At 47.5% G+C, this 25,024-nt stretch overlaps 1 protein-coding gene across 10 annotated transcripts in view; it reads left to right on the top strand.

Annotated features, from left to right (window-relative positions):
• Mtcl1 (microtubule crosslinking factor 1) overlaps positions 1 to 25,024 on the top strand; it is a 119,723-nt gene that overhangs the window by 76,198 nt on the left and 18,501 nt on the right. For 6 of the 10 annotated variants that reach the window (XM_031368629.1, XM_031368628.1, XM_031368627.1 and 3 more), the window contains 5 exons: positions 6,891 to 7,013; positions 10,871 to 11,101; positions 12,683 to 12,880; positions 20,898 to 21,065; positions 24,630 to 24,884. In XM_031368629.1, coding sequence (XP_031224489.1) covers positions 6,891 to 7,013; positions 10,871 to 11,101; positions 12,683 to 12,880; positions 20,898 to 21,065; positions 24,630 to 24,884 — 975 coding nt within the window. The remainder of the gene's footprint in view (positions 1 to 6,890; positions 7,014 to 10,870; positions 11,102 to 12,682; positions 12,881 to 20,897; positions 21,066 to 24,629; positions 24,885 to 25,024) is intronic. The other 4 variants (XM_031368635.1, XM_031368633.1, XM_031368631.1 and 1 more) reach the window with 1 other exon arrangement.

Below are 25,024 nucleotides of genomic sequence, written 5' to 3'. Positions count from 1 at the left end.
TTACCAGCTTGTTCTCCCGAGCAAGACTCTGGGCTGTGTTCTATCTCCACAGTGGGTCAGAGTTCTGCTCTTCTCACCTCCTGTGGTCACGGGTGACGAGTCTCGTGTGATTCTTTGAGCTGTGAATGGGGATCACCTCTCTAGGTGCCTCATACTGTGGTCCAGGTCACTTCCCAGTCTTTGGGTACCACAGTTCCACAGCACTTGGCAGTCGGTGGTCTCTTCCTGTGATGGACTATTTAAGAACTGTATCCCTCACCTCCGGAGCTGGTTACTGTAGCATGCCCAGGTGAGAGAAGGTCTGTGAGCCTCCTGTTGATGCTGAAGTGACGCAAGGTGCTGCATGCACAGACATCACAGGCTTCGGAAACCAGCCATAGTGTTGCGGAGAGAACACTAAATTTAATCAAGTACAGAGGGACGGTCAGTCTCCACAAATGGTAGATGAGTTTATCTGGGAGGTGACACACCACCACCAACAGTATAGCTCAGAGAGCGCAAGAGGGGACATCTGATCTCCTAAGTCCTTTGTTCAGTGGATGACACAGATGAGGCCTTTGAAAAGAGTGGCCCTAAGTCTCTCCTCCATCCCCCTCAAGACAGTGGGTAACAGAACCGACTCCAGAACTGCCTGCTCCAGAGGTCTGTGACAGCAGGGCCAGGCAGCCCAGAGCCTACACTCTCCAAGGCTGTATTTCCGGCTTCTGTCATTCAGTGGCCAGCTACCTTCCCATAGTGCCACCATTCCCTCAAATACCCATTCAGGTTCCTTTCAGTCGCATATATCTTAAAGGGAGGAGTGAGAAAATGGAAGAAGGCCAGGTCAAGGGAGCATGTTTCCTAGAAGAGGCGAGAACCACACATCTTTGCTTACCAAAGGCATGTCACGTGGAGTAGGAGAAGGGTCAGCTGTGTAAACACATCTGTTTTTAAACCTTTAATTAAGTGTTTGGGAGCCTCTGATCCTGCTATAGTTTTTCCTGTTGTCAGGAGAGTCCTGCCTTGTAGGGCATCAGCCAGGAAGGCTGCCCGTCCTGGTTTGGTGTGTCACTCCCATGGTCTTGCTGGTCACACACAATGCTACATTCTGCTGTAAAGGACTGTACAGTGGGGGATTCCAAGAAGCAAGGAAAGAGTCCCAGTGAAGACACCCCTCAATTCCCTGCTAGTCATGGAGGCAGCATGGAGTTAGCAGGGCACCCCCACCACCCCCACCACACAAGTGCTCTGTACTGAAGACTCCAGAGTCACTGCAGAGGGAGGGAAAAGGAGACACGGACACTTATTTTGTTGTTATGCTGGGGTTGAACCCAGGGCCTGTACATGCTTAGCAGCTACTCTAGCATCGAGCCATGCCCCAGTCCCAGTGTAGACACGGATTCAGAGTGAGGCCTGGCTCACAGCTCGGATGTCTCCTGCTGGCAGACGTCTCTGCCCTCTCGTGCATTGCCCTTTAAGTAACCACTGAGGCGGTCCTTCAGCCAACGTGTACCTGTGTGTAAACCTTTGCTAGCTCTCTGTCTTAAGTTCTTAGTGAGGAGAGGGGTGGCGGGGGGGGGCATGGGTAAAAACCCCAGCATTAGAAGAACCTCTTTCAGAATCTAGGTGGAAGTGCTTTTTAAAAGGATAGATCCCTCCAGCCCCATTTGTGAGATGCCTTTGTCAGTTTTGGCCTTCAGAGTACTGCTGCTCGGGCCAGAAGAAGGAAGGCAAGTTGCTACTTTGGAAGATGGAATGATTTGGGGGGCGGGGTGGAGGGGGCTTGGTTTAAGCCATGACTACTGCTAGTCATACCAGTGACCGTGTCGTATGCAGTGAGGAGAAAAAAGAAAGGTCCACTCTTAGTAGACAGCCAGCAGGTGCCATGTAGATGGCCTGCTGTATGTGTATAGATGGCCTGCTGTCCAGATGTTACACGTTATCGCACCTAGGAAAGGGGTGTGTGTGTGTGTGTGTGCGTGCCTGAACCAGCATTCCCGAAAACAGAAGTCAGACCATCTACACCTGCAAATCCATTAATGCAAATGCGCAGAAACTAACAGCTAAAAAGCTGCTGAGCCGCCAGATTCAGAGGGATGAGTATTCCTGTCACCTGTCATCCCCGAGCATGCTGGCGGGAGGCTCCCTCTGTGCTCTGGACTCTTCTCTGCCAAGAGACTCGCTTATGTTAAGAGCAAGCATTGTATGGGACATTTCATATGGAATGTGTAAGGCACCTTAAAAATAGACCTGAGAAGTGGCCGGGCACAGACACTGGTCAGATTTCATATATAAATGAAACCAAGCCTGTGCCCAGAGGATCTAGTTTCTGAGTCAAGATCTCAAAGAGCTCTTCTTACTCGCTCCTCCTCTTCTTATCCCTTAATCACTGAAGCACACAGCATCTGTGGTGCCCCACGTCTCAGCTGTGAAATACCAGTCCCAGGAAAGCTACTTGGGGTTTATGCCAAGTATTTGTACATGTGTGGAGCTCATCTACTGAGTCTGAAAGAAGCGGTGGAGAAAGTGGCCAGGACAGAATGAGGTCATGGTCCCAGTAGCTGTAGAGTTCTTAGATATAAGTGCTTGCTGGGCAGTAGACGACGGATCACAATTCTCTTTTTGCTCATTGTCCTTAAGCCTTGGAGTAATTTATAAGCTGCTTTATTTGGAGCTGGTCAGAAAGTCAGCAGTGTGGATGAGTGGGAGATGCAGCCTCTGGTGGGAGGTGTGGAGGGTGGGTCTCAGAATGCTGACACAGGGCAGGGGAGGCCATGAAGCTAAGGCTACTGTCTCAGCAGCTTCTGAACATGTGGCTCTGGCATTTGCTTAAACAAACTCACTGTAGAAAAGTCAGGACGAGTTCATTTGTTGTTACTGATCGAAATAGGTAAGTGAGCAATGGGAGGTTTTTAAATCCAAACCTTGGGGGTCTAGTGATAAAGAAAAGTATTAATTGTTCTACAGGAAATTTGTGTTGTGTGAAAATGTCCCCTAAGTGTATGTGACTGTTTGCAGTTGTGTGGCAGCAGAATCATGCCAGATGGGATTTTTGACATAGCATGTTTGTATTTTGTTCTTTGTAACACTGGAGTGACCACAAGTGATCTAGTATTTCATTAGCAAAGGGGACAGCATGTGGAAAGGCACTTGAAAGAGCGGGATTCTAAATGCTCGTGGTCTGCCCATACAGCTCTGCTCTCCATTGCCCAGCTGAATACCCCCAGATGGCCTCAGAGGCTCTCTCTGTGAGCAAGTGTGGCTCCAGCAGAAAGGCATGCTATCATTCAGCTGTTGCCGTAGTGTGAGGCTTATTGCTTTATAATTTTTTAAGTATTTATTAAGATTAAAATCAAAGTTATAGAAGATTGAGCATATCTGAACTGAAACCCAAAATGCCACAAAATCTGAAACATCTGAGAATCCACAAAACTCCATAAATATAAAATTCCATACTGTGAGGCATCACACACAGACTTATTCAAAACACGGTATAAAATTAACCTCAGACTATGGGTGTAAGGTGCATATAAAATAGAAAATTGAAAATAGAAATGACAGTCAAGGCTACACAGAGAAACCCTGTCTCGAAACAAACACACAAACAAACAAATAAATAAATAAATATAAATGAATTTTGTATTTAGTTCCCAGTGTATCTTGTTATATGCTTTTCTTAACAATTAACCTGATTGGAATGTTTTGTGTCTAATAATACAATATGTTGGCTAGTATCTGATCCACGGAAACCCAGAGAGTATTCACATTCCAAAGCCAGCACCCAAGCCCCTGAAACAAACCTATGGACAATACCTGAGCCTGTGACCCCAGTGCTGTGGGTGATGCCCAGCACAGGAGATACCCAGTCATTCTATATAAAACATAAAACATAGCGGGCTAGAGAGATGCCTTAGCAGGTAAGAGCACTTGCTACTCTTCCAGAGGGGCTGGGTTTGGTTCCCAGCACCCACAGTCGGGCAGCTCTCAAGCAACTATAATGCTACTTCCAAAGGATCTAAGATGCTTTTCTGGCCTCTGCGGGCACCTTCATACACAGGTGCACAGAATTCACACAGGCACACAAATATAATTAAATATATATCGTACTTCCATTTGAACAGTGAATTCTCCTGAATCGTCACTCCAGAGTGGACAGAGGTCGGTGGCCAGCCTTTAGACACGTGGCCTCGGGTGGTAGTTGCCAGCAGTGGTGACTCCAAGGGAACAGGAGTCAACCAGTGGCAGGGATGATTATCAGTGAGCAAGACAAACATTTGCCTACAGGTTGGTAGGCAGACATGAGGAACCTGTCTACCTGATGGACTGTGGGTTTGAGAGGAAAGGGAGCCATAGCAGACCTTACTCAGGATCAAGATTTGAACTCCTGTTACCAGTTTATTCTGTTGTCTGTTATGCTATCTTTGGCAGGCACGCACCACACACACATTACAGTCACACCACCAACCAGGTCATAAGTGCCCACTGAAGGTGAGTTCACAGCACAGAACTTCAAACACACCGCTAAAAATGCCCACCATGTTAGAGCATGCAAAGAACCATTCAGCTGTGTACATGCAAACGATCCTAATTAAGCTTAGTGGATTAACGCCTTTAATCCCAGCACTTGGGAGGCAGAGGCAAGTGGATCTCTGAGTTCTAGGACAGCTTGGTCTATAGAGTGAGTTTCAGGACAGCCAGGGCTACACAGAGAAACCCTGTCTGGCAAGCACACACAAAAAACAAAAATGTCATAAAAGCAGGAAGGGGAAGTTTTGGGAAGAACAGAGAGTGGGACAGGAGGTGAATACAAGCAAAGTATTTTCATTTATAAAAACACCACGCTTCAAAATAAACAAAATACTAATGAGAGAATAGGAATAGGAGACACCAGGACTCAACTGAGATCTTCAGATAACAAATAAGATTATCACCTGAATAAGTTTGTTGAGCTTGTTCCCGACAGACATAAGGAAAGAGTAAAAGGGAAACAAGAATGTGATTCAATCCTATTTAATTAAAATATGTTTTTAAATGTTAAAAAAAAAGGGAAAGAGTAAGATGTTACAGAAGGTGACACATATTTAAAATATATTAAGCCACTACAGTTGTACATAGTCATCATGATAAATTCAAAGAGAATCCCCAACAATGTCCAACAACTCACAAAACGGAGAAACATTTCATAATCCTTGTTTTTGAGTTCCTTAAAGTTTGGCGAGTTTAGGTATCTAACTGGGGAGAAGCCATGCGGGGTCAGCCAGTTCTCTACAGCAGAGCTGCGTCCACAGCTTTTTGTTTTGGAGGCAGGGTCTCACTCTGGGAACCCTGGCTATCCTGGAACTCACTGTGTAGGTCAGGAAGTATTGGGATTAAAGGTACACACTGCCATGCACGCTGCGTTTAAAGGTACACACTGCCATGCACACTGAGTTTAAAGGTACACACTGCCATGCACGCTGCGTTTAAAGGTACACACTGCCATGCACGCTGCATTTAAAGGTACACACTGCCATGCACGCTGAGTTTAAAGGTACACACTACCATGCACGCCGAGTTTAAATTCCTTGGTACTCAGAAGTTTATAGCAAACTTGCCAAACCCCGGTGCCTAGCTTTCTTGGCCTCTAACTGTAATAAATGAAGAGGAGTTCTGCCTTTTTTAGTTCTGTGTGGCCATCACCCAACGACAAGCCAAATAACTGTGGCCTCTAGAAGAGCTCTGTCCTCAGCAAGAAGTAGAAATGAGTCAAAGGCAGACAGAAGGAGCCCACAGCATGCCGTTATTTATTTTTTAAACCTTTATTTATTATTATACATAAGTACTGTACCCAGAAGAGGGTGTCAGATCTCATTATGGGTAGTTGTGAACCACCTTGTGGTTGCTGGGATTTGAACTCAAGACCTTTGGGAGAGCCGGGCAGTGGTGGCGCACGCCTTTAATCCCAGCGCTTGGGAGGCAGAGGCAGGCGGATTTCTGAGTTCGAGGCCAGCCTGGTCTACAGAGTGAGTTCCAGGACAGCCAGGGCTACACAGAGAAACCCTGTCTCGAAAAACCAAAAAAAATAAAATAAAATAAAAAGTAATGATGAATCTTTCCTGGCCATTTGGCCATAAAGTTAAGCTTTATCAATAAGAATAATAGCACAGCTTCCTTGACCTCCCTAGGCTGGACCCTAGCAAGTATTAACAGATCTGTGCGGTTCCTGGGCATGGTATGACACAGAGAAGCGTGCCCTGGATGGAGCCCCACCTACAACGACCCAGGGTATCCAGAGCCATCCGTGGGATTAGAGAAAGGCGGCTGTGGTTGGGTAGGAAATCTCCAAAAGGCAAGCATGTAGACGCACTAGTCACGGAACCGAGGAAGGCAAGCATGTAGACGCACTAATCACAGAACCGAGGAAGGCAAGCATGTAGACGCACTAGTCACAGAACCTAGAAAGGCAAGCATGTAGACACACTAGTCACCGAACCGAGGAAGGCAAGCATGTAGACGCACTAGTCACAGAGCCGAGGAAGGCAAGCATGTAGACACACTAGTCATGGAACCGAGGAACTCAGGGAAGTGAGTCTAGGAGACCAGCTGTGTGACCGTGGCCTTGGTGGACTAAGGTGTGGTCACCAAGGTATGCTCGGGTGTTTCTCTCAGCCTGGTTAATGGTTGCTGTAGTTAAGGTTCCCACTCACCTGCCTCATCTCCTATGTAAGAGAGGAACAGGGCAATTCAAGTAGAGACAGAGCCCCAAGCAGTAGGACTCCTCTCAGGGTAGCCCTGGGGAGGTTGCCGTGGTCACTCCACTGCTGCAGCCGCTGTGCTCCGTGTGTGTCACCTTGTCCAGATGTGCGTCCTGCGTCATCACGTGAGGCTGAGTTCTCAATCCCACTAAACCCTTCCTCTATCCTGCCAATCAGCTCAGGGGCTCCCCAGTTTTACCTGAGCAGAGTGTGTCGGTAGAAGAGCTACAGGGTCAGCTCGAGCAGGCGGCCAGACTGCATCAAGAGGAGACAGAGACATACACAAACAAGATCCGTAAGGTAAATATTCTGTGAGGGTTCCAGCACGCCCGCTCTGAGAACCGCAGAGCCCCTCAGGAGCACTGCCACCATGCATTTTAAAGGGATGCTGTCTGTTGCAGGCAGGTGCCAAGCCCCACAGGCATCTACACAGGTCACTTGGCTGAGAGGGTTGTGTCCCCTTCTAGATGCACCAGGGAGAACCTGTCTGCCTTTCCATTCTATAGCACACCTTTCAGTCAGGTAGTCTCTCCTAATATACATCGAGGCCATCCTAGAACATTCCAGAGATCCCTTGAAATCACAGGGAGTACCAAACTTCTCATATGCGGTTTATTCCTGTACCGTTTCCTTCTTTGTGTGTCACGCACCGTAGAGAGTAACAACAATCATTAATCACAAAGTAAAACCACTATAGCAATATACTACAGTAAAGTTCTTTAGATGGATAGATTAGCTGTTTGGGGAATTGCCACTTCAATATTTTTGGACCATGATTGACCAGCAGATAACAACCCACAGAAAACAAAGGCTTGGATAGGGAGACACGTAGTTTTGGGAACAATCTTCAGATCTAGTTGACCTTTCTTGCAACGATACCGGTAAACTGCCACGAAACAAGGGTGTTGAATGGAACCAGGCAGTGAGTGTGTCGCTGAAGGGGGTTGTCCAGTAGAAACATCACCCTAAACTGTTACCTTAAAAAAACCTGCCACTAATTGAGGTATGGCCCTATTAACTTGTAGTTATTTTTAAAGTCACGAGTCACAGGCTAATTATCCTCTATCCACTAAGGGATTCCCAGATCCAGTGCTCCTGCCCTGGGCCTCCAGGGACACTGCTCTGCCACCTTGAATCTAGTTTAAGTTGTGAGCCAGGATCTAGATGCAGAATTGCCACGGCTCCTCTCCTCCCCTTGGGCTCCTTCTTAGAAGAGAGCTATAGCCTCAAAAGAAAACAAAGCGGTTGGTGTTGGTGATAGACCACAGAGCGGTGGTGTTGGGTGATAGACCACAGAGCGGTGGTGTTGGGTGATAGACCACAGAGCGGTGGTGTTGGTGATAGACCATAGAACGGTGGTGTTGGTGATAGACCACAGAGCGGTTGGTGTTGGGTGATAGACCACAGAGCGGTGGTGTTGGGTGATAGACCACAGAGCGGTGGTGTTGGTGATAGACCACAGAGTGGTTGGTGTTGGTGATAGACCATAGAACGGTGGTGTTGGTGATAGACCACAGAGAGGTTGGTGTTGGGTGATAGACCACAGAGCGGTGGTGGTGTTGATAGACCACAGAGTGGTGGTGTTGGTGATAGACCACAGAGTGGTGGTGGTGTTGATAGACCACAGAGCGGTTGGTGTTGGTGATAGATCACAGAGAGGTTGGTGTTGGTGATAGATCACAGAGTGGTGGTGGTGTTGATAGACCACAGAGTGGTGGTGTTGGTGATAGACCACAGAGTGGTGGTGGTGTTGATAGACCACAGAGCGGTTGGTGTTGGTGATAGATCACAGAGTGGTGGTGGTGTTGATAGACCACAGAGCGGTTGGTGTTGGATGATAGATCACAGAGTGGTGGTGTTGATAGACCACAGAGTGGTTGGTGTTGGTGATAGACTACAGAGCGGTGGTGGTGTTGTGATAGACCACAGAGTGGTTGGTGTTGGATGATGATAGACCACAGAGCAGTGGTGTCAGGTGACATAACTTGATGCTTCACAAACACATATACTGTGCAGTGAGTTATTCAGTATATCCAAGATTTGTTTTGGCCAGGAGTATGTGCTGTAGGGATAGACCTCTATGGTGACTGAGGCCAAGAGTCTCGAAATGGGTCACGGGCTGATTTAGGCAGCGGCTGCCATACCTTGCAGCTTACAGAGGGCAGAGCTGAATACCAGGCTCATAAGTGTCTCTTGACGTGTTTTCCGAGTTGCACACTCCTTTCCAGATGTTTGCTGTACAGGTGAAGTAGCACATATTGTTACAAAAGAGAAGGAATTTTGTAAGAGAGAAGCCTACCTCCACCACCACCACCACCACCACCATCAATGTGGTGCACATACAAACGCAATGCACACGTGCACGCACGCACACACACACACACACACACACACACACACACACACACGCACGCACGCATGCAGGCATCTGCATGGCTCCTCAGAATAGTTTGAAAGGTAAGGCTGTTGCTGGAGATGCTGGTGACACAGTGGCAGAGTCCCTGCCCTGCACAGCACTTGGGCTTACAATCCAGGAGTGAGTTCAAAGAGACTTCAAAGGAGGCGCTGTTGCCTTTTAGCTTGTTGGGCAGGGACAGGAAGTTCTCTCACAATGTCACCAGAGGGCAAAAGGCCAGGCTCTGAGCTCTAGAGGCACCTAATGGTCCAGAACAAAAGAAAGAAGAGAGGCCCACAGGTCCCGCGGGTCTGGGCTGGGTGCTGCAGGTTTCGGGAGAGTACCTCACAGGCCCAGCTCCCTAAGCGGTGACGCCGGTCCACAGCCTCGTGGGGGTAGTTGCTGTTGCCTTCGCCTCCCTCCGAGGTAGCTGCAGTTTCCCCAGTCAGGAGAACACAGTGAGGAACCACGGGGCTGGATTTCGAGAGCTCCAGGTTGTTCCCCACTCCATGACGCCATGTCTGTATGGGGTTGACCAGTGTTGCAACTCTGACGTCTGTCGAGGCGGTGCATAAATCAGTGGTCTTTCCTCTCCTTTTCCTGCTTGAAATGCAATGTGGAGCAAGTGTTATGACCGTAGCCACACTGCACGGCCATGTGGACCTTCTCAGAGGGAGTCAGCGTTGGCTTAGCACGTCAGCCATGTTGCTGTCTCCTCCACCAGGCAGCTGTTCTTAAGAATGAGTCTAGCGGTTAATGGGGAAGAACACTTCCTTTGGTCTGGAGTGTTGAGTCGGGCGAGGGCAGGGCTGCCATTCTAACCCTCCTTCCTGTCTGTCTCAGAAGCCATTGCTTTCCGGTCTCACCGCCACTGCATTGCAGGTTATCCATGAGCCTTTACCTGCACAATAAGATCTTATCTGTACCCCTTTGCTCAGTGCCAACGCATAGTAAGTGCTTCCCGCTTGGAAGAGTTCCATATACATATTTTCAAAAAAGGACTTAGCCATATGAGGTGGCCTGTGACCATAGTTCCAGCTACTTTGAAGGGTGAGACAAGAGATTTGCTTTTAGCCCAGGGGTGGGAGGGCAGTCTGAGGGACATAGTGAGACCCTGTCTTAAGACAGAAAAAGCCCAGGAAGTTAATGTGGAGATAAGAGAGGTAATTCTTTAATGGGGCTTTGGTTTCCCTAAGCAATGATCACATTTAACATGGAAGTGGGTTATCATGTTATTACACAGTCGAATCCTACATGCTCAGAGCTGCTCTGGTTTTCCAGTGCATGGTAGGTCTCTCATTGTCTCGGTATTCTCTACCAAGGCTTGAGAGAAGCCAGAAACCACAGGAAGTAAGAGGTAGATTTCTAATTCTTTTCTTCTCTGTCATTGTAATGGTCCACTGTGTGCCAGGCACAGGCACACAGGAGAAATGAGGTGTCCTTACACGGCATCCGAGTCAATCACAAACATACACCCAAGTAGTGTTTTTCTGATGGGGGATGGAGATTTCTGCTAAGCACCGAGAGGTCGCCAGAGAAGAAGGCTGGAATGCCTTCTTCCTTTGAAACGACGCTTGCTTCTACATCACAGAATTCATGAGCTCATTAGTCACCCTTAAACTTAAAAGGATTTCCAAGTTTCACGTCTCCTGCGCACCACAGAGCTTGGGCAGTAGGCTGCTCTAGAGAACCTTGGTTGGGTTTGTTTGGGTGGCACATCGGAGCAACTGCTTTTCACAGTGTCTTCTTGATTCTGTTCAAGATGGAGGAGGACCACCTCTACGCCCTGCGGTGGAAGGAGCTGGAGATGCACAGCCTGGCCCTGCAGAACACCCTTCACAAGCGAACTTGGAGCGACGAGAAGAACGTGCTACAGCAGGAGCTCAGGTCCTTGAAGCAGAACATTTTCCTCTTCTACGTCAAGCTCAGGTGGCTGCTGAAACACTGGCGCCAGGGGAAGCAGATGGAGGAGGGAGGCGAGGATTTCACAGAGGTAATGTCTCCCACCCATCCAGCCCACTTAGTCTGTTATCTGTTGTGTCCTTGGCACCCACCCTCACCCCAGTGCCTTAGCCTCTGCGTCCCTTGTTTTTATTTATCTTTCCATATGATTCCAAGCCTCAGAAACAGAGCAGCCTATCCAGGCACGCTCACAAATGGCCTGAGTGTTGGACTTGGTTCTGAGCGTCCCCATATTTAGTCCTACTCTAGAACAGCTCTCTGCTTGAACATCCCCTTTGTTTCGGAGAGATATCAGTCTCTGAGGTCATCACCCAGGTGTCTGCACTTTTCACTCATGCTCAGCGGTTTATAAAAGCTGGTGCACAGGTGTTTCCTGACCTTGCACATTCTCACATACTGAGTCCACCCCTCCAGCTTTGTAAGGACTCCTTCTAAGCCTGACAGGGGTCACTCTGTCGCCTCTGACATCCATTTACCTGGTGTGTTGCAATTCCTAGATTTAGAGAGCAGGGTTTGTTGCTTCCCACTTAGTTCCATTTCCATATAGAGAGAGAATAAGGTTGGTGAATGAGTGTCTCGCATGCACGCATGTCTGTGCACCGTGTGTGTGACCGCAGCACCCGGAATCGGGTGTGGGATCCCCTGGAACTGGAGTTCTGGATAGTTGTGAGTTGCCATGTGGGTGCTGGGAACTAAAACCAGGTCCTTTTGTGCAAGGGCAGCACATGTTCTTGGCCTCTGAGCCATCCCTCTTGCCCCTTAGGGTTTTGTTTTTGAGATAGGATTTTTGTATGTAGCCTAGGCTGGCTTTGAACTCAAGGTTTTTATTTCTCAGCCTCCCAGTTGCTGAAATTACAGGTGTGGGCCACCATACTTGGCGCTGACCAACTCCGTACTGCTCCAGTGAGTAGTGCCTGTGGCTTTGCATATCCTGTCGCCAGGCTCACTTCCTGGGCAGGCTGAGCAGCCACATGCTCACTCAGCTGCTCCTGCGTTGTGAGAACTCGGAGCTGAGGAATAACTTGACTGCTGAAGCCTTTTGTCTGCCTTTGAGTATGCATTTAAGTTACGCTGTGAATGCTAATTCACCCTTAAAAATTCATTCAACCAGGTTCCCAGGATCCACTACATGGAAAGACATGGTTAAGCAAAGCTTAGACTTGGCTGTGAGGTTGCTTGTTGATGAATACACCGGAAGTCTTCCTCCGTCATTCATAAAACTGTGAGGTTTCTTGTTGATGAATACACCGGAAGTCTTCCTCTGTCATTCATAAAACTGTCGCTGCGAGCGATCGTAATTTAAAAAAAAAAAATAAAAGTTCTCATGAGTCTTTTCTAATAAATTGAGCACCCATCCTGGACTGCTTACATGAAAGAAATGCAGGGAGCAGAATGGGCCTCTTAGAGGAAAATACAGAGAAGGACTTAGTCCCCTACAAGTGAGTGGTTACCCCATCAGGCCATGAATAGTTCTAGTGTGAGGCTTGTATTAGACCAGATGTTTAAGGCTAGTCTTGGCTACTCATAATGAGATTCCATCACATTTGAAAAGTCAGTCTGTAGAACCAAGGAATATAATCGAAGTTAAGATCATCATGCCTCCTGGTTTCAGAGCGAACATCCAGAGAACATGCCTGGGCTTTCTGAGCTTGGAGTCCAGGGGTGTCACCAGACAGACGGGACAGACCAGGAGGATGCTGACCGAGGCTGTGGCCTTCCCATGGGAGAGCATGCCCCACACTCCCCGGTACAGATCAGCGAACATGGATCACGGCTGCAGACTGCAGACGGGGGACCACTCAACAAACAGGTGGGTGCCTAGCTTTAAGGCCAGCATTCTGTATACCCAGAAGGGAGACTCCCGAGATGTTTATCTATCATCTTATTACAAATGCTGATGTTTCTGGGTGCACAAAAGTCCTCGGCTGAGTCTGACCACCTGTTGGTGTTGGGGAGAGAGCTGGAATGTCACAGGGTGACATGACGCGCCTTTCTTTCACTCCAGCGTTAGCTCATCTATTCATCTGGTAGGCCCATAGCTTAGGACCATAGTAAGATCAGTCTATTGAATACCTGCCTCCTTGGATTCATAAAATTGGTCTCGGGATGAAGAAATTTAATAGGCAGACTTCTGAAAAGAGAGATTTCTTGTTTTTTATCCTAGAGAGGTAACAACCTTGCAAGGCTTTGTGGTTGCCGTTTAACTGAATAGTCATTGCCATCAGCACTGCATTGGTAACATAGTTTATAAGGAAGAAATAAAAAGTCTTTGTTTAAATTCCCAATCATGCACAAAGTATTTCACATCTCTCTGGCTACTTGAAACACACAACATGTATTTACATGGTGACACTTTAGAAAAAAAAAATCAGTGTGTGTTGAGTAAAGAACAGTGAAAATTAACTATTACTAGATGTTTAATGTCACCAAGGACCACTGACAGAAACTCCAAAGGCCAACTTCCCCCCAAAGCCCACATAAACATTATTATTTTTACTTCTTTATTTAACACTCCTATAACAAAGTAGTGTCTGTATTTGGAGACTTGAGATCCTGAGAGATCTCTGAGTACTTTCTGACCTTCCTTGGCTTCTCAGAGGGTTCTGATAAGAAGCCTGGATTCCCCACCTGGCTGGCTGCTTGCCGCGGTGAGGGTGCAGGTTTGGGCACTGGGCATAGCCAAGCCTTCCAGCCACAGGCGTTATGGATTATTCCTGCAGCGTGCTGTAGCTGCCGCTCCTTTCTCACCTGTCCTCTCTGTGTGGGTCAAGAGGGAGTTGGCTGTCACCAGCACTTTGGTGCGGATTCCAATGAGAAAATGGTGATTTTTGGAGTGCAGGAGGCTAAGGGGATCTTTGGGGTTTCTCTCAGCACTTTCTCCTCTTCATACACAAATCAGAACAGTTGTCTGTACCCCGCCCACCCTCCTCCCTGGAGCTGACTCAGGATGGAGATAATAACTTTCAAAGGAGCCTCTCCTCACTCACCAGGAAGTGCGTCAGCGAGCCAGAATCCCCGGGGAGATTTGAGGTCATGGAATAAGTTTTCCAGCAGTGATCTAGTTAGAAACTAGAACGCTACAAGCTATGAATAAAGCCTTTAATGTAGGCATCTTATTGATTCGAAAAGAGGTATTGTCAGTGTTCCGGAGTGTCTGTGATTGGCTCCAATCAATACTTAGACAGAAACCTGTCAATGCGAAGATCCTGAGGTGGGCCTTTCTCAGCGCTTTGGAGAAAGGGAGAGATGTAACACATCTGGTTTTCTAAACAGTCATGGAAAATGTTACCCTTGGGGTGAAAAATAATGTAAAGTCACTCAGCCGGAACCACCCATCAGTGTGTCTGAATGTTTATCTCTCCCTCCCTTCTGTGGCTTCTCTTAAAAGTAGGGCGGACACGGGTGAATTTCCACCGCATACGACGTGCTGGAGGATGGGGGCGTGGGGGTGGGGAGTGCGCATGTCAGAATCAGGTCTGCGTCTCTCCAGATCCACCAGCCTGCTGCTCTGGGAGTGGTGTGGTCATTAGCCAGACAGCCTGGGTGCAAGAGCCACGACGTGTGTTTTTAAAAGCTGCTATGCAGAATCATGGCCCCTTCGAAGCCCGGGAGAGTGACAAGTAGTGTGGGAAACATGGCCAAATGGCTTTCCCGAGGACCAATAAGCAACTAACAACATTTCCCAGCCCCAGTCTCGGATTTGCATTTTGCTGCAGTTCCCACAGTGGAACTCTGTTGATGGTAACATTTATCATGTCTGGAGGAGTTAAGTATCGCAGGTGTCCACTCAGATTGAGTACAAGAAGAAAACTTCATCAGGTTGGCAGACATATGGTTGTGCCAACGTCCGCTGCTTCCCAGTCTTTAGTTATACAGCCCCATGGCAGTAACCTCATTCTCTAGCACACTGCACTTTCATCTTCTTTGCTGCTAAAGTGAGAGCAGGGGCAAACCGGCTGTGTGGGCTGTGTGGTTCACATCGAACTCAGGGCTGTCGGCTGCCCGGTGGCCATTTGAGGCCAGCACCCCTGAGGCTGATCATACATGTTGTACTTTTTAGTAATTACTGAAATGGAGGTCTGGTTCAAAGGTGATTCTTGGTACACAGGTGATTCGTGTTTCGAGCACTGCTGTTGTGAGCGCTGCTGTTGTGAGCGCTACAATCCTATGGTCCTAGGGCAAAACAAATGGGGTGGCTTGGATGGCTAGAGAGAAAAATGCTCATTTTTCCGGCATTAGAATAATTAGTCTAACATCCAGAGATACAACACAATTCCTGCGGTGATCCTAAGATTCATGACAATAGCAGAAGACTTCACTTTGATCTCTGAGACACCTTTCACCTTACTGCTAGAGTCCTTTGTCCCCAGGCCAGCTGCAATGTTAAAGCCTTGAGGGGCTGTCCCCAAAGCTAGACTTCCCTCAGCTAATAGACTTTTGTTTTTGTTTCTAAGATTTACTTCTTTATTTTATGTATATATGAGTACACTGTCCCTATCTTCAGACACACCAGAAGAGGGCTTTGGACCCTATTACAGATGGTTGTGAGCCACCATGTGGTTGCTGGGAATTGAACCCAGGACCTCTGGAAGAACAGTCGGTGCTCTTAACCGCTGAGCCATCTCTCCAGCCTGCTAACAGACTTTGAAAATTCCAGAAAGAGCTCTGCTAATTCTTAATGCTCAACTGTGGTGATTACACACCTATGATCATAGCACTCAGGAAGGAGGCGGAGGCAGGAAGATTTCAAGTTAAAGGCCAACCTGAGCTACATAGCTAGTCCCCCAAAAACAACAAACTTCAGTGACCGAGGATGCCAATGCAGTTCAACAGTAGGGCGCTCACCTCGAATGCACAAGGCCCAGGGTTCAGTCCCTGCTCCCTCCAAAAAAAAAAAATTCTTTAAAAGGTTCCCCTCTTGAACCCAGATAGTGCATACATTTTGGGTTTTGGGTTTTTTGTTGTTGTTTGTTTTTTTGCTTTTGCACTGTGGCCTGGTATATTCTGTAGTTCCCGTAGCTTCTCTAGGAGCCAGATTAAACTAGACCAGAACACACAATCACACACAGTTAGGTTTTGTTGTGTCTTTACTGCTGTTGTCTCCAGAAACTGCACACATGTCCGGGTCAGGTTATACATACCGAGTTACTACATATTATTAGCCGATAACTCAGTGTAACCTACCAGGCGTGTCTCTAATAACTCTCCAGTCACCTGCTTTTATTCTTGGGGGGTGGGGGGGCTCTTAGACTGTAGACTAAGCGCCCTCCTGGCCGTGAGCTCCTGGCACATTCCCAGCCAGAAGGCAAATAATGTCAGCAGGACCATGAGTATCATCATTCCTGGAAGCTCCCACTGTAGATTATACTTTCAAGGTCAGTCTTCAGTGGCCCGGCCTCTTTTATCTGTGGAAAGATAATGGTTTCAGAAAAGAATGCTGAATTTAATCTCTGTGTAACAATGAAGGCAGGAGTGTAACAATGAAGGCAGGAGTGACCAATAGCTCTCGTAGGAAAATGTTGCTGATACATGGATCTATCATTTTAAGGACTTGTTTGGGGTTTCCTGCCAATAGCCGTGGACCTCCTAGAATTGATTCGTTTGCTTTTATGGAACACCACATAAGCTCCCTTCTTATCTTTGTCAAATAGAAACTGGCCATGCATGGATCAGACACCAGGGCAGCTCCCTCAACACTGTAGAACTCCCCTGCCTGTATGAACAGCTGAAATAAACAGGAGGCAGAGGCCCTCAACGCTATGTTGTGCCTGGCTTTTTGTGGGTCACCCTACTGTGGCAGACCAGAGTATCCCAGTCACCTTTAGATTAAGCCTGTCTCCAAAGGTAATGACTTCAGCAGGCCAGGCAATGCTGAAGTCAGCTTTACTCTTCACATGGTCGCTGTTTTCCGAGTTGCACAGTTCTCAGCAATCTCAGATTCTGGAAAAAAAAAAAAAGCAGCACAGGTAACTTGGTACAAGCATTCTCATCCTGCTTCACTTGCTATGACAGTACCACACTTATCCTACCGCCTGCTTCACTTGCTATGACAGTACCACACCTATCCTACCGCCTGCTTCACTTGCTATGACAGTACCACACTTATCCAACCACCTGCTTCACTTGCTATGGACAGTACCACAGGCTGGCAAGGCATTCTGGGTGACTGAATCCATGGGAAAGAAGGACCCATGAACACAGACTTCAAGTTTAGATTTTATAGTGCCTCACCCAAGAGGTGTGAAGGACTGGAATGTCCTTAAATGAAGGAGCAGGAAATAGGAAGGCTGTTGGTATCACCCAGCCAGGCTGAGAAGACTGCGAAGTCATGTGTGGTTTTGGTTTTGGTTTTGGTTTTGGTTTTTTGGTTTTATTTTTGTAAAAACCGGTTTTATTTTTATAAAACCGTACTGAAATGTATAGACCCAAAACAATCGCACAGTTGGACTCTGGCACAAAAAGTTCCAAAAGCTCTCATGTCCAGCTGACCTTGCCTATTGGAGTCTTCCCTCTGTAGCCCTGGCTGGCCTTGAACCCACAGACAACCTCCCAGGGTTGAATATTTGCTTTTACCTTCCTTTGGATATCCTCTCTTTTTACCCCGACACTGGTCCCAGCAAGAGGCGTCAGAACAGGCATGCGAGAGGGGAGAAGAGTTTCTCAGAAACAGGATGGATTCTCCAACAAAATGAAAAGAAAACGGCTGGGCTCCGTGTAATGTGAGGCTTTAAATGTTTGCGGCTTCGGTTGTCTGACCTTGGTGGAGGCAGACCGAGGTTACCGTCATCTGGAGAGTGGGACTTGCCGTACCTGCTTGCTCTGAGCTTTCTGTTCTTCCTCTCTATAAAATGCGCCAAGACTGTAGGAAATATAAGGGCGCACAGATGAGTAAGTTAGCGCACATCCTGGCACATACAAAACGTTAAGTCGGGGCTGCAGAGATGGCTTCACAGTTAAGAGCACTACCTGCTCTCCCAGAGGACCCAGGTTCAATTCCCAGTACCCACATGGTGGCTCACAACCATCTGCTAACTATGCATATAGTACATGGAATATATGTAGACTAAACAAGACACATATAAAATAAATAAAATTTAAAAAAAATAAATTTTAAGTAGTAGTGACTATTATTATTGGATTTATACATGTACATAAAAACCATTTAGAAGAACCATGACCATTCATGGCATGAGAATCTCCATAAATGTTGACATGGTGATGTAAGTTCATGCAGAATCTGCCTGCTTCCTGCTATCCCAACCCAGGATATAATTGTTATTATAATAACAATTAGCAATGATTCTCTGGGCTTCCTTGCTCCCGTTGCCCACTTTCCCTCCAAAGCAGTTTTGGAGCTCACATGGTAAGGATACTGTCCTGGGATCCTAGGGTATTATGGAGCTCACATGGTAAGGATGCTGTCCTGGGATCCTAGGGTATTATGGAGCTCACATGGTAAGGATGCTGTCCTGGGATCCTAGGGTATTATGCAATGACTTGGGACCAACTGTGCCTACCAACATTAAGGCTTAATTTTATTGGAGGCAGTATTTGCTAATGCCAAAACCCGCCAGCTTTGCTTCCAGAGAAAGTAAAACTTCACTCTGCAAAGAGGCTGTAAAGCTCAGACTCTAATGTCGTTAGCAGTCACGTGATCCATCACAGGCTGACCCTTTATATGGCTCAGGAGTCATGGAAACGGTTGATTACATGTCAGAATGCTCTTTGTCCCCATGCAAATGGGAAGAATGATGTCCCCAAAGACCAGATCAAAACTATTACAGTTATTTTTCACTTATATTTTATTTGGTTCAAAAAGTAGTGATTTTTAATTTAAAGATCTAAAGGTGAAAAATAAATCTCTTATGGACTCTATCATTTTTCAGAAAGTCCCACGTGAAGATGTGTATTTCTCTTTCTTATATTCATGGGAGATTTGCCTGTGAGTGTATCTGCAGCAAGTGCACATAGGGTTCATAGAGACCAGAAGAGGGATTGGATCCCTAGAACTGGAGCTTGGGGTCTGAGCCACCGTGTAGTCAGTGGGACTCAAACTCTGGTGCACTGGAAGAACAGCCAGTGCTCTGACCTGCTGAACCATTTCTCCAGCTCCTCTGTAGATACTTTTGGTGTGGAGTTCTCTGTGTTCCTGAGGATCTTTCTCCATGAGGACTAGTAACTGGAGGGGCTGTTACAAATTTTAGGAAGTTTTCTGTCTGCCCAATTTTTCAAATGTTACCTGAATTTTACTCTAAATGCCTTCTGTCACAAGTAAATATTGGTATTGAGGGTCAAGAACTTAAAAAGACATTAGTCACAAATAGACGTAATCACTGTCGAGATCAACTACATTTGATAAAGTAACTTTCTCATAAATTTTGGGGACAGCTATGCCCTTCCAGGTAATTCATATGCTGTGAGTGATTAAGTTCACTTGTTAAATCTAAACATACACACAAAGTGTCTTAAATTCTTCTCCTATGTGACATTTTTTCCTACGTGCGATTAGTGGATTCGGGAGTGTCCATCCCTGTGACCTGACAGTGTTACCTATGAAGTTCATATCCAAGAACAACACAGTGGAGTTTATAAATGTTTTTAGTAAGTTTGCGTCTGTGTGTTCGCCTGCATTCGTAGCTGTCCTGCGCCATGTGTGGCCTGTGATAGATGGTTAACAATGCATGACTGCGGTGTGGTCTTGCCTGTAGACTCCGAGCTGGAGCCTGTGCACCGGCTGTGTGGAGCAGTGAGTGTGTTTCCTGGGCACCAGAGTGCAAGTGTGACCCAGCCTGCGGGCTCTGTTGTCCTGAGGCAGAACTTAAATGCTTGAGGCAGGATTTAGTTCCTAGTTCCCTGTGCTTTCCTGAGTAAACCAAATCAAGAACACCCTGGCGTCATTAGATCAGGAATTCAGTGCTTTATGTCTAACTGGGGTCAGTCATGGCTGCACATATTATCAAAAAGCCATACTTACTTAGAGTTTAATTCAGACAAACCTTCATCCTGTATTTCCCTCACTCCTCTTCTCGCCTTTTCAGTTTCCAAAAGACAGGATCTCACCGTGTAGCTCAGGCTGGCCTGAAACTCGCCATCTTCCTGTGTTAGCTTCTCCAGTGCTGGCAATACAGGGCTGTATGCCAGACTTGGTGACATGATGCCCGTGCCAATACACACTAAAACAGAAACAAGAGTTTTGAAGTGTGCCTTTAAAGGCTGAGCAGGGTCTGGAAAGCTTAGGAGCTTTTATGTTAAGCTCAAACAGTGAGGTAATAGTTCAGTCTTAGGATCAGCAAACGTTGTGAGTAAGATGAGCTTTTCACTGCTGGCTCTAATTAGGAACTCTCAGAAGCTCCCCTCCCATCCCGCCTTGAAAAAGTGACCCTCCACCCCCACCTCCCATGTCCCTAAGAGCCACTAGGACCTCAGAGATTATGTCTAGCTCAGTAGCTGGCACCCGAGTGATGTTGTAACATAGCAGCCAGTCTGACTCAGAGCCCTGGATGTCTGAAGTCCCACAAAGCATCTTGACAGCCTAGCTTTCAGGGGCTTCCTTTGGCTTTTGGCAACTTCCTGATTCCAACAGAGTTCAGGGTACCTCTGCTGCAGGTGCCCACAGCACCAACCTACGGTCCGTCCTCTGAACACGCCTGCCAGGGCCTTGGCTTCAGGGTGGGACTATCCTGCCACTATTCATGGAGGCCCCACTCATCTGTGACTTCTGCAGGGAACCTGGCTGGTGCTCTAGCCCCGACTGACTGAGCTCCTCTGCTTTCCATCTCTGAGACACTCGTCAGTGAAGTAGCCTAACCGGGGCTCTGTTCCCACAGGTGGTGGAAAACCAGCAGCTCTTTAGGGCCCTCAAGGCTCTGCTGGAGGACTTCCGTTCTGAGCTGCGTGAAGACGAGCATGCGCGGCTGCGGCTGCAGCAGCAGTACGCCAGTGACAAGGCTGCGTGGGACGTGGAATGGGCTGTGCTCAAGTGCCGCCTGGAACAGGTACCTGCCCCTCGCGTCACCTCCCTCATGAACACCGCGTTGTCTGTCTCCTCTATTCTGTCCAGGATGGTGGGGAAGAGGCACAGGTAGGTTCTCTGTAGCAACCCTGCTGCAGAGTCAGGAGAGCAGGGATTGAGGCAGCCTGGGACGTGCGCATGCCCCTTGTTCGCAACAGTTTCCTTCCTGGGGTTGAGGTACACCTTCAACAGTAGCATTTTGTTTTGTTATTTGTCCCCTTGGCGCTAAACAAGGCCGTGGAGGAGCCCCATTGAAGGGCTGGCAGCACGAAGCTGTCAACATATGGAAATGACGATTCTGGACCACAAGGAGCCAGAGTTGACTCTTTTTCCTTTTTGAGACAGAGTCTCACTGTATAGCCCTAGCTGGACTGGAACTTGCTGTGTAGACCAGGCTGGCCTCACAGAGATTCACTTGCCTCTTCGCCTCCCAAGTGCTGAGACGAGAGGTGTGTACTATGGTTTTGCGACCCTCTGAAAAAGGAGACATAGGGCTGTACTTTAGAAATTCCAGAATATCGGAAAGAGCATCCACTCGTGGATAGGAAACCTTGTCAAGTCCAATCTCATTTTCATCCTGAGGAAACTGAGCTCGCCTCAAATCTGAGTTGGTGCTAGGATGGTAAGAGCCCATGTGTGCCTCTTCCAGAGAGGATTTACACCCACATTGGAGTGTGGTTCAGGCCATAAGGAGCCTCTGCTGAGCTCAGCTTCTCTGTGTGTCTCCCACACAGTCTGCTTGCTCCAGGGTGCTTCTGGGTCGTAAGGTGGGAATGGGGTCTGTGTGATGTTGGTCATTTATTGTCTAGCTTTTGTTGTGAGGCAAACTTACAACAAATTAAAATTTTATGGGAATTGACTCAGCCATGAAAGGAAAAAGGTCCCTAAAAAGGAGATAACCACTTAAATGGCCTCAGTCGTTATAAAAGATGAAAAGGGCTTATTATTCCCAAGGAAGCAGGTCTCCTAGGACAGCGCTCCATCCCCACCCCACCCCAGTTTACTTGCTTTGTCACATGACCTACAGGCGCTCCTGAAGATCACCTGCACTACCACCTGACCCCCCACCTTCAAGTTTGCCTGCATTACCACTGACCCCAGGTACCCTTCAAGTTCACCTGCCCTGCCACTGATCCTGTGTCCCCTGTCCCACCCCCCACTGCCATCTGTCATCAGATTCCACAAGCTTGCCCAGTCTGTCCTCTGACTTCAGGTTTGGGGCTTATAGTCTGAATGGAGTCAGAAACAAAGCCTTTGAAATGGTGGACCCATGAGCCACCGGTGAGAAATGTGCAGGGATGTTCTTCCAGGGTCTGCCATTTAAGCCCTTTAAAAGTGCCACAGGCTCAGGGGACCTGTATAGACACGTAGGAAGATGTAATTGTTTCGCCAGCCACTTTTAGACATCGTATCTTGGCTTCAGGAGGAGCCCGAGATCCACTAGTGTGTTGGCTGCAAATCAAGCCTCAGGGGAGAAGAGAGCCTTTATGTCTAGAAACAAGTTAAGCCCTCAAGTTTAGAAGCCAAACGGTACCGTAGACTGTTCATCTCCTGCCCTGACTGTTAAGGAATTATCTTCAACATGCACAGCCCTGAATCAGTGAATAGCAGATAATGCTAGTTTACTTGCTCTGAGCCTGGTTTGACCCCTTGTCCTTAAATACGAAACAAAAACCTAGATATTTTCAGGGGAGCCCAGATCTCTCTCTCTCTCTCTCTCTCTCTCTCTCTCAATTTATTGTTGGTTGGCTGGTTGGTTCATTTTGTTTTTCCTCTCAAACTAACCCTTGCTCTAAATACTGAGGATCCAGCAGCAAATGAGACAGTCTTGGTGATGCTTGGTAGGAAGGCTGAGGCAGAGAGATCCCAAGTCTGAGATTATCCTTGGTAACAAACTGGAATCACTTTCAGGAGAAAGGCCTAGAGTGCGTGAGGCCCATGGCTGCATTTCTAGGGATCTTTGACCACAGTACTTCATCCCTAGTTCTTCACCCCCCTCCCTGTCCTCTCTGTACTACCACTTTTTACATCTGTATGTGCTGTATGTACAATGTATCACATCTTTTTTTGCTTCAGACGATGAGTGGCGTTTAACCAATTAAAATGGACAAAATGAGTTTTATATTTATATCTGCCATTTTCTTTTTTGTTTGTTTGTTTGTTTGTTTGTTTGTTTTTTCAAGACAGGGTTTCTCTGTGTAGCTCTGGCCGTCCTGGAACTCACTCTGTAGACCAGGCTGGCCTTGAACTCAGAAATTCACCTGCCTCCCAAGTACTGGGATTAAAGACGTGCGCCGCCACTGCCTGGCTATATCTGCCATTTTCGTTGTGCATTTTCAGGTAGATCAAAGTCCTGGCCCCTGTCTCTTCTGTTTGAAGACCTTCCTTTGTCTGTCTGGAAGGGCGGGTCTGCCAGCAAGCATTGTTTTTGTTTTTATTCTGTGTTTTCACTTCTGTGTGTTAGAAAGGGTTTCTCCTTCAGTTTTGACATTTAGAATTTTATTGTCTTAATTGGGTTGTTACCTCTCTGATAAAACACCATGACTAAAAGCAAGTTGGTGAGGAAGAAGGTTCATTTCAACCTACACTTCCATATTGTCATCCACCACTTGAAGGAACTCAGGGCAGGAACTCAGGGCAGGAACCTGGAGCCTGGAACTGAAGCAGAAGCCATGGAAGGTGCTGCTTGCTGGCTTGCTGCTCATGACTTGCTCAGCCTTCTTCTTTTTAAAGAACCCAGGACCACCAACCCAGGGGTGGCACCACCCACCACGGGCTGGGCCCTCCCCATCAATTATCAATCAAGGTAATACCACCCAGGCTTGCTTACAGGAGGCATTTTCTTTATTGAGACCTCCTCTTCCTCCCAGAACTGTTTAAGCTTGTGTCAGCTGACAGGAACCAGCCAGCACATTGAATTGATTTTTTTTTTTTTTACCTCAGCCGTTTAGAGCCATTATCTGGCTTGCAGAGTTTCTGATGTTTCTTGTGTGATTCTTGAGCACCATGTGCAGAGAGCAATAGTTGTAGGGACCAAGAACACTTAGAGAAAACAGGGTGTTTCCTGGGCATCCAAATGGAGCAAGGCCTGGTACTGATGAGTTTGCAGAATGTGTCTTCTTTCTGGTTTCTGCGGGGTTGACTCTATAAGATGTAAAATATTTTTTGTTTTATTTGGCCATTTAGATATTTGAGGGTGAACATTTATTAAAGGATATAGGGTTCCATTATTTTGACCCAGATAGGGGCCAAGAATATAGGACCAGGCACATTACCACCTTCAAGGAGCTATGGAGGCAGGAGACAGAGTGGCTTAGACTGGGAGGTGGAGCTAATCAGGGGTCTGTAAGAACTGCGCTCAACAATCTAGAGAGTTCTCATTCAGTATTCTAATTTCTGGCCGTATGAATCCATGGGATCAGTTCAGCTTGTCTTACATATGTACCCTGGGATCGTGTGTAGATGTGTGTAGATATACCGAGCTTTCTTCCTCCCTCCAATGCTGAACTTCTAGAAAGTGTGTGCCGATGTCTTTTCTCCTTCGCAGCTGGAAGAGAAGACTGAGAAAAGCTTGGGAGAGCTAGACTCCTCTGCTGAGGGCAAAGGGGCCTTGAAGAAGGAGAGAGAGGTACACCAGAAACTGCTGGCTGACAGCCATGGCCTGGTTATGGACCTGCGCTGGCAGATCCATCACCGAGAAAAGAACTGGAACCGGGAGAAGGTGGAGCTGCTGGAGCGTCTGGACAGCGAGCGACAGGAGTGGGGGCGACAGAAGGAGGAGCTCCTATGGCGGGTGGAACAGGTAGGTATGCTGCAGCCCCAGGGCACGGCAGCCCAGAGTGCACTGCAGCCCCAGAGTGCACTGCAGCCCGAGTGCACTGCAGCCCCAGAGCACAGCACAGCCCCAGAGCACAGCACAGCCCTAGAGTGCACTGCAGCCCG

This window comes from Mastomys coucha, unplaced genomic scaffold (genome assembly GCF_008632895.1).
Source record: "Mastomys coucha isolate ucsf_1 unplaced genomic scaffold, UCSF_Mcou_1 pScaffold14, whole genome shotgun sequence".
In the NCBI taxonomy this organism is placed as follows: Eukaryota; Metazoa; Chordata; class Mammalia; order Rodentia; family Muridae; genus Mastomys; species Mastomys coucha.
This window is presented reverse-complemented; position numbering and strand designations above follow the sequence as displayed.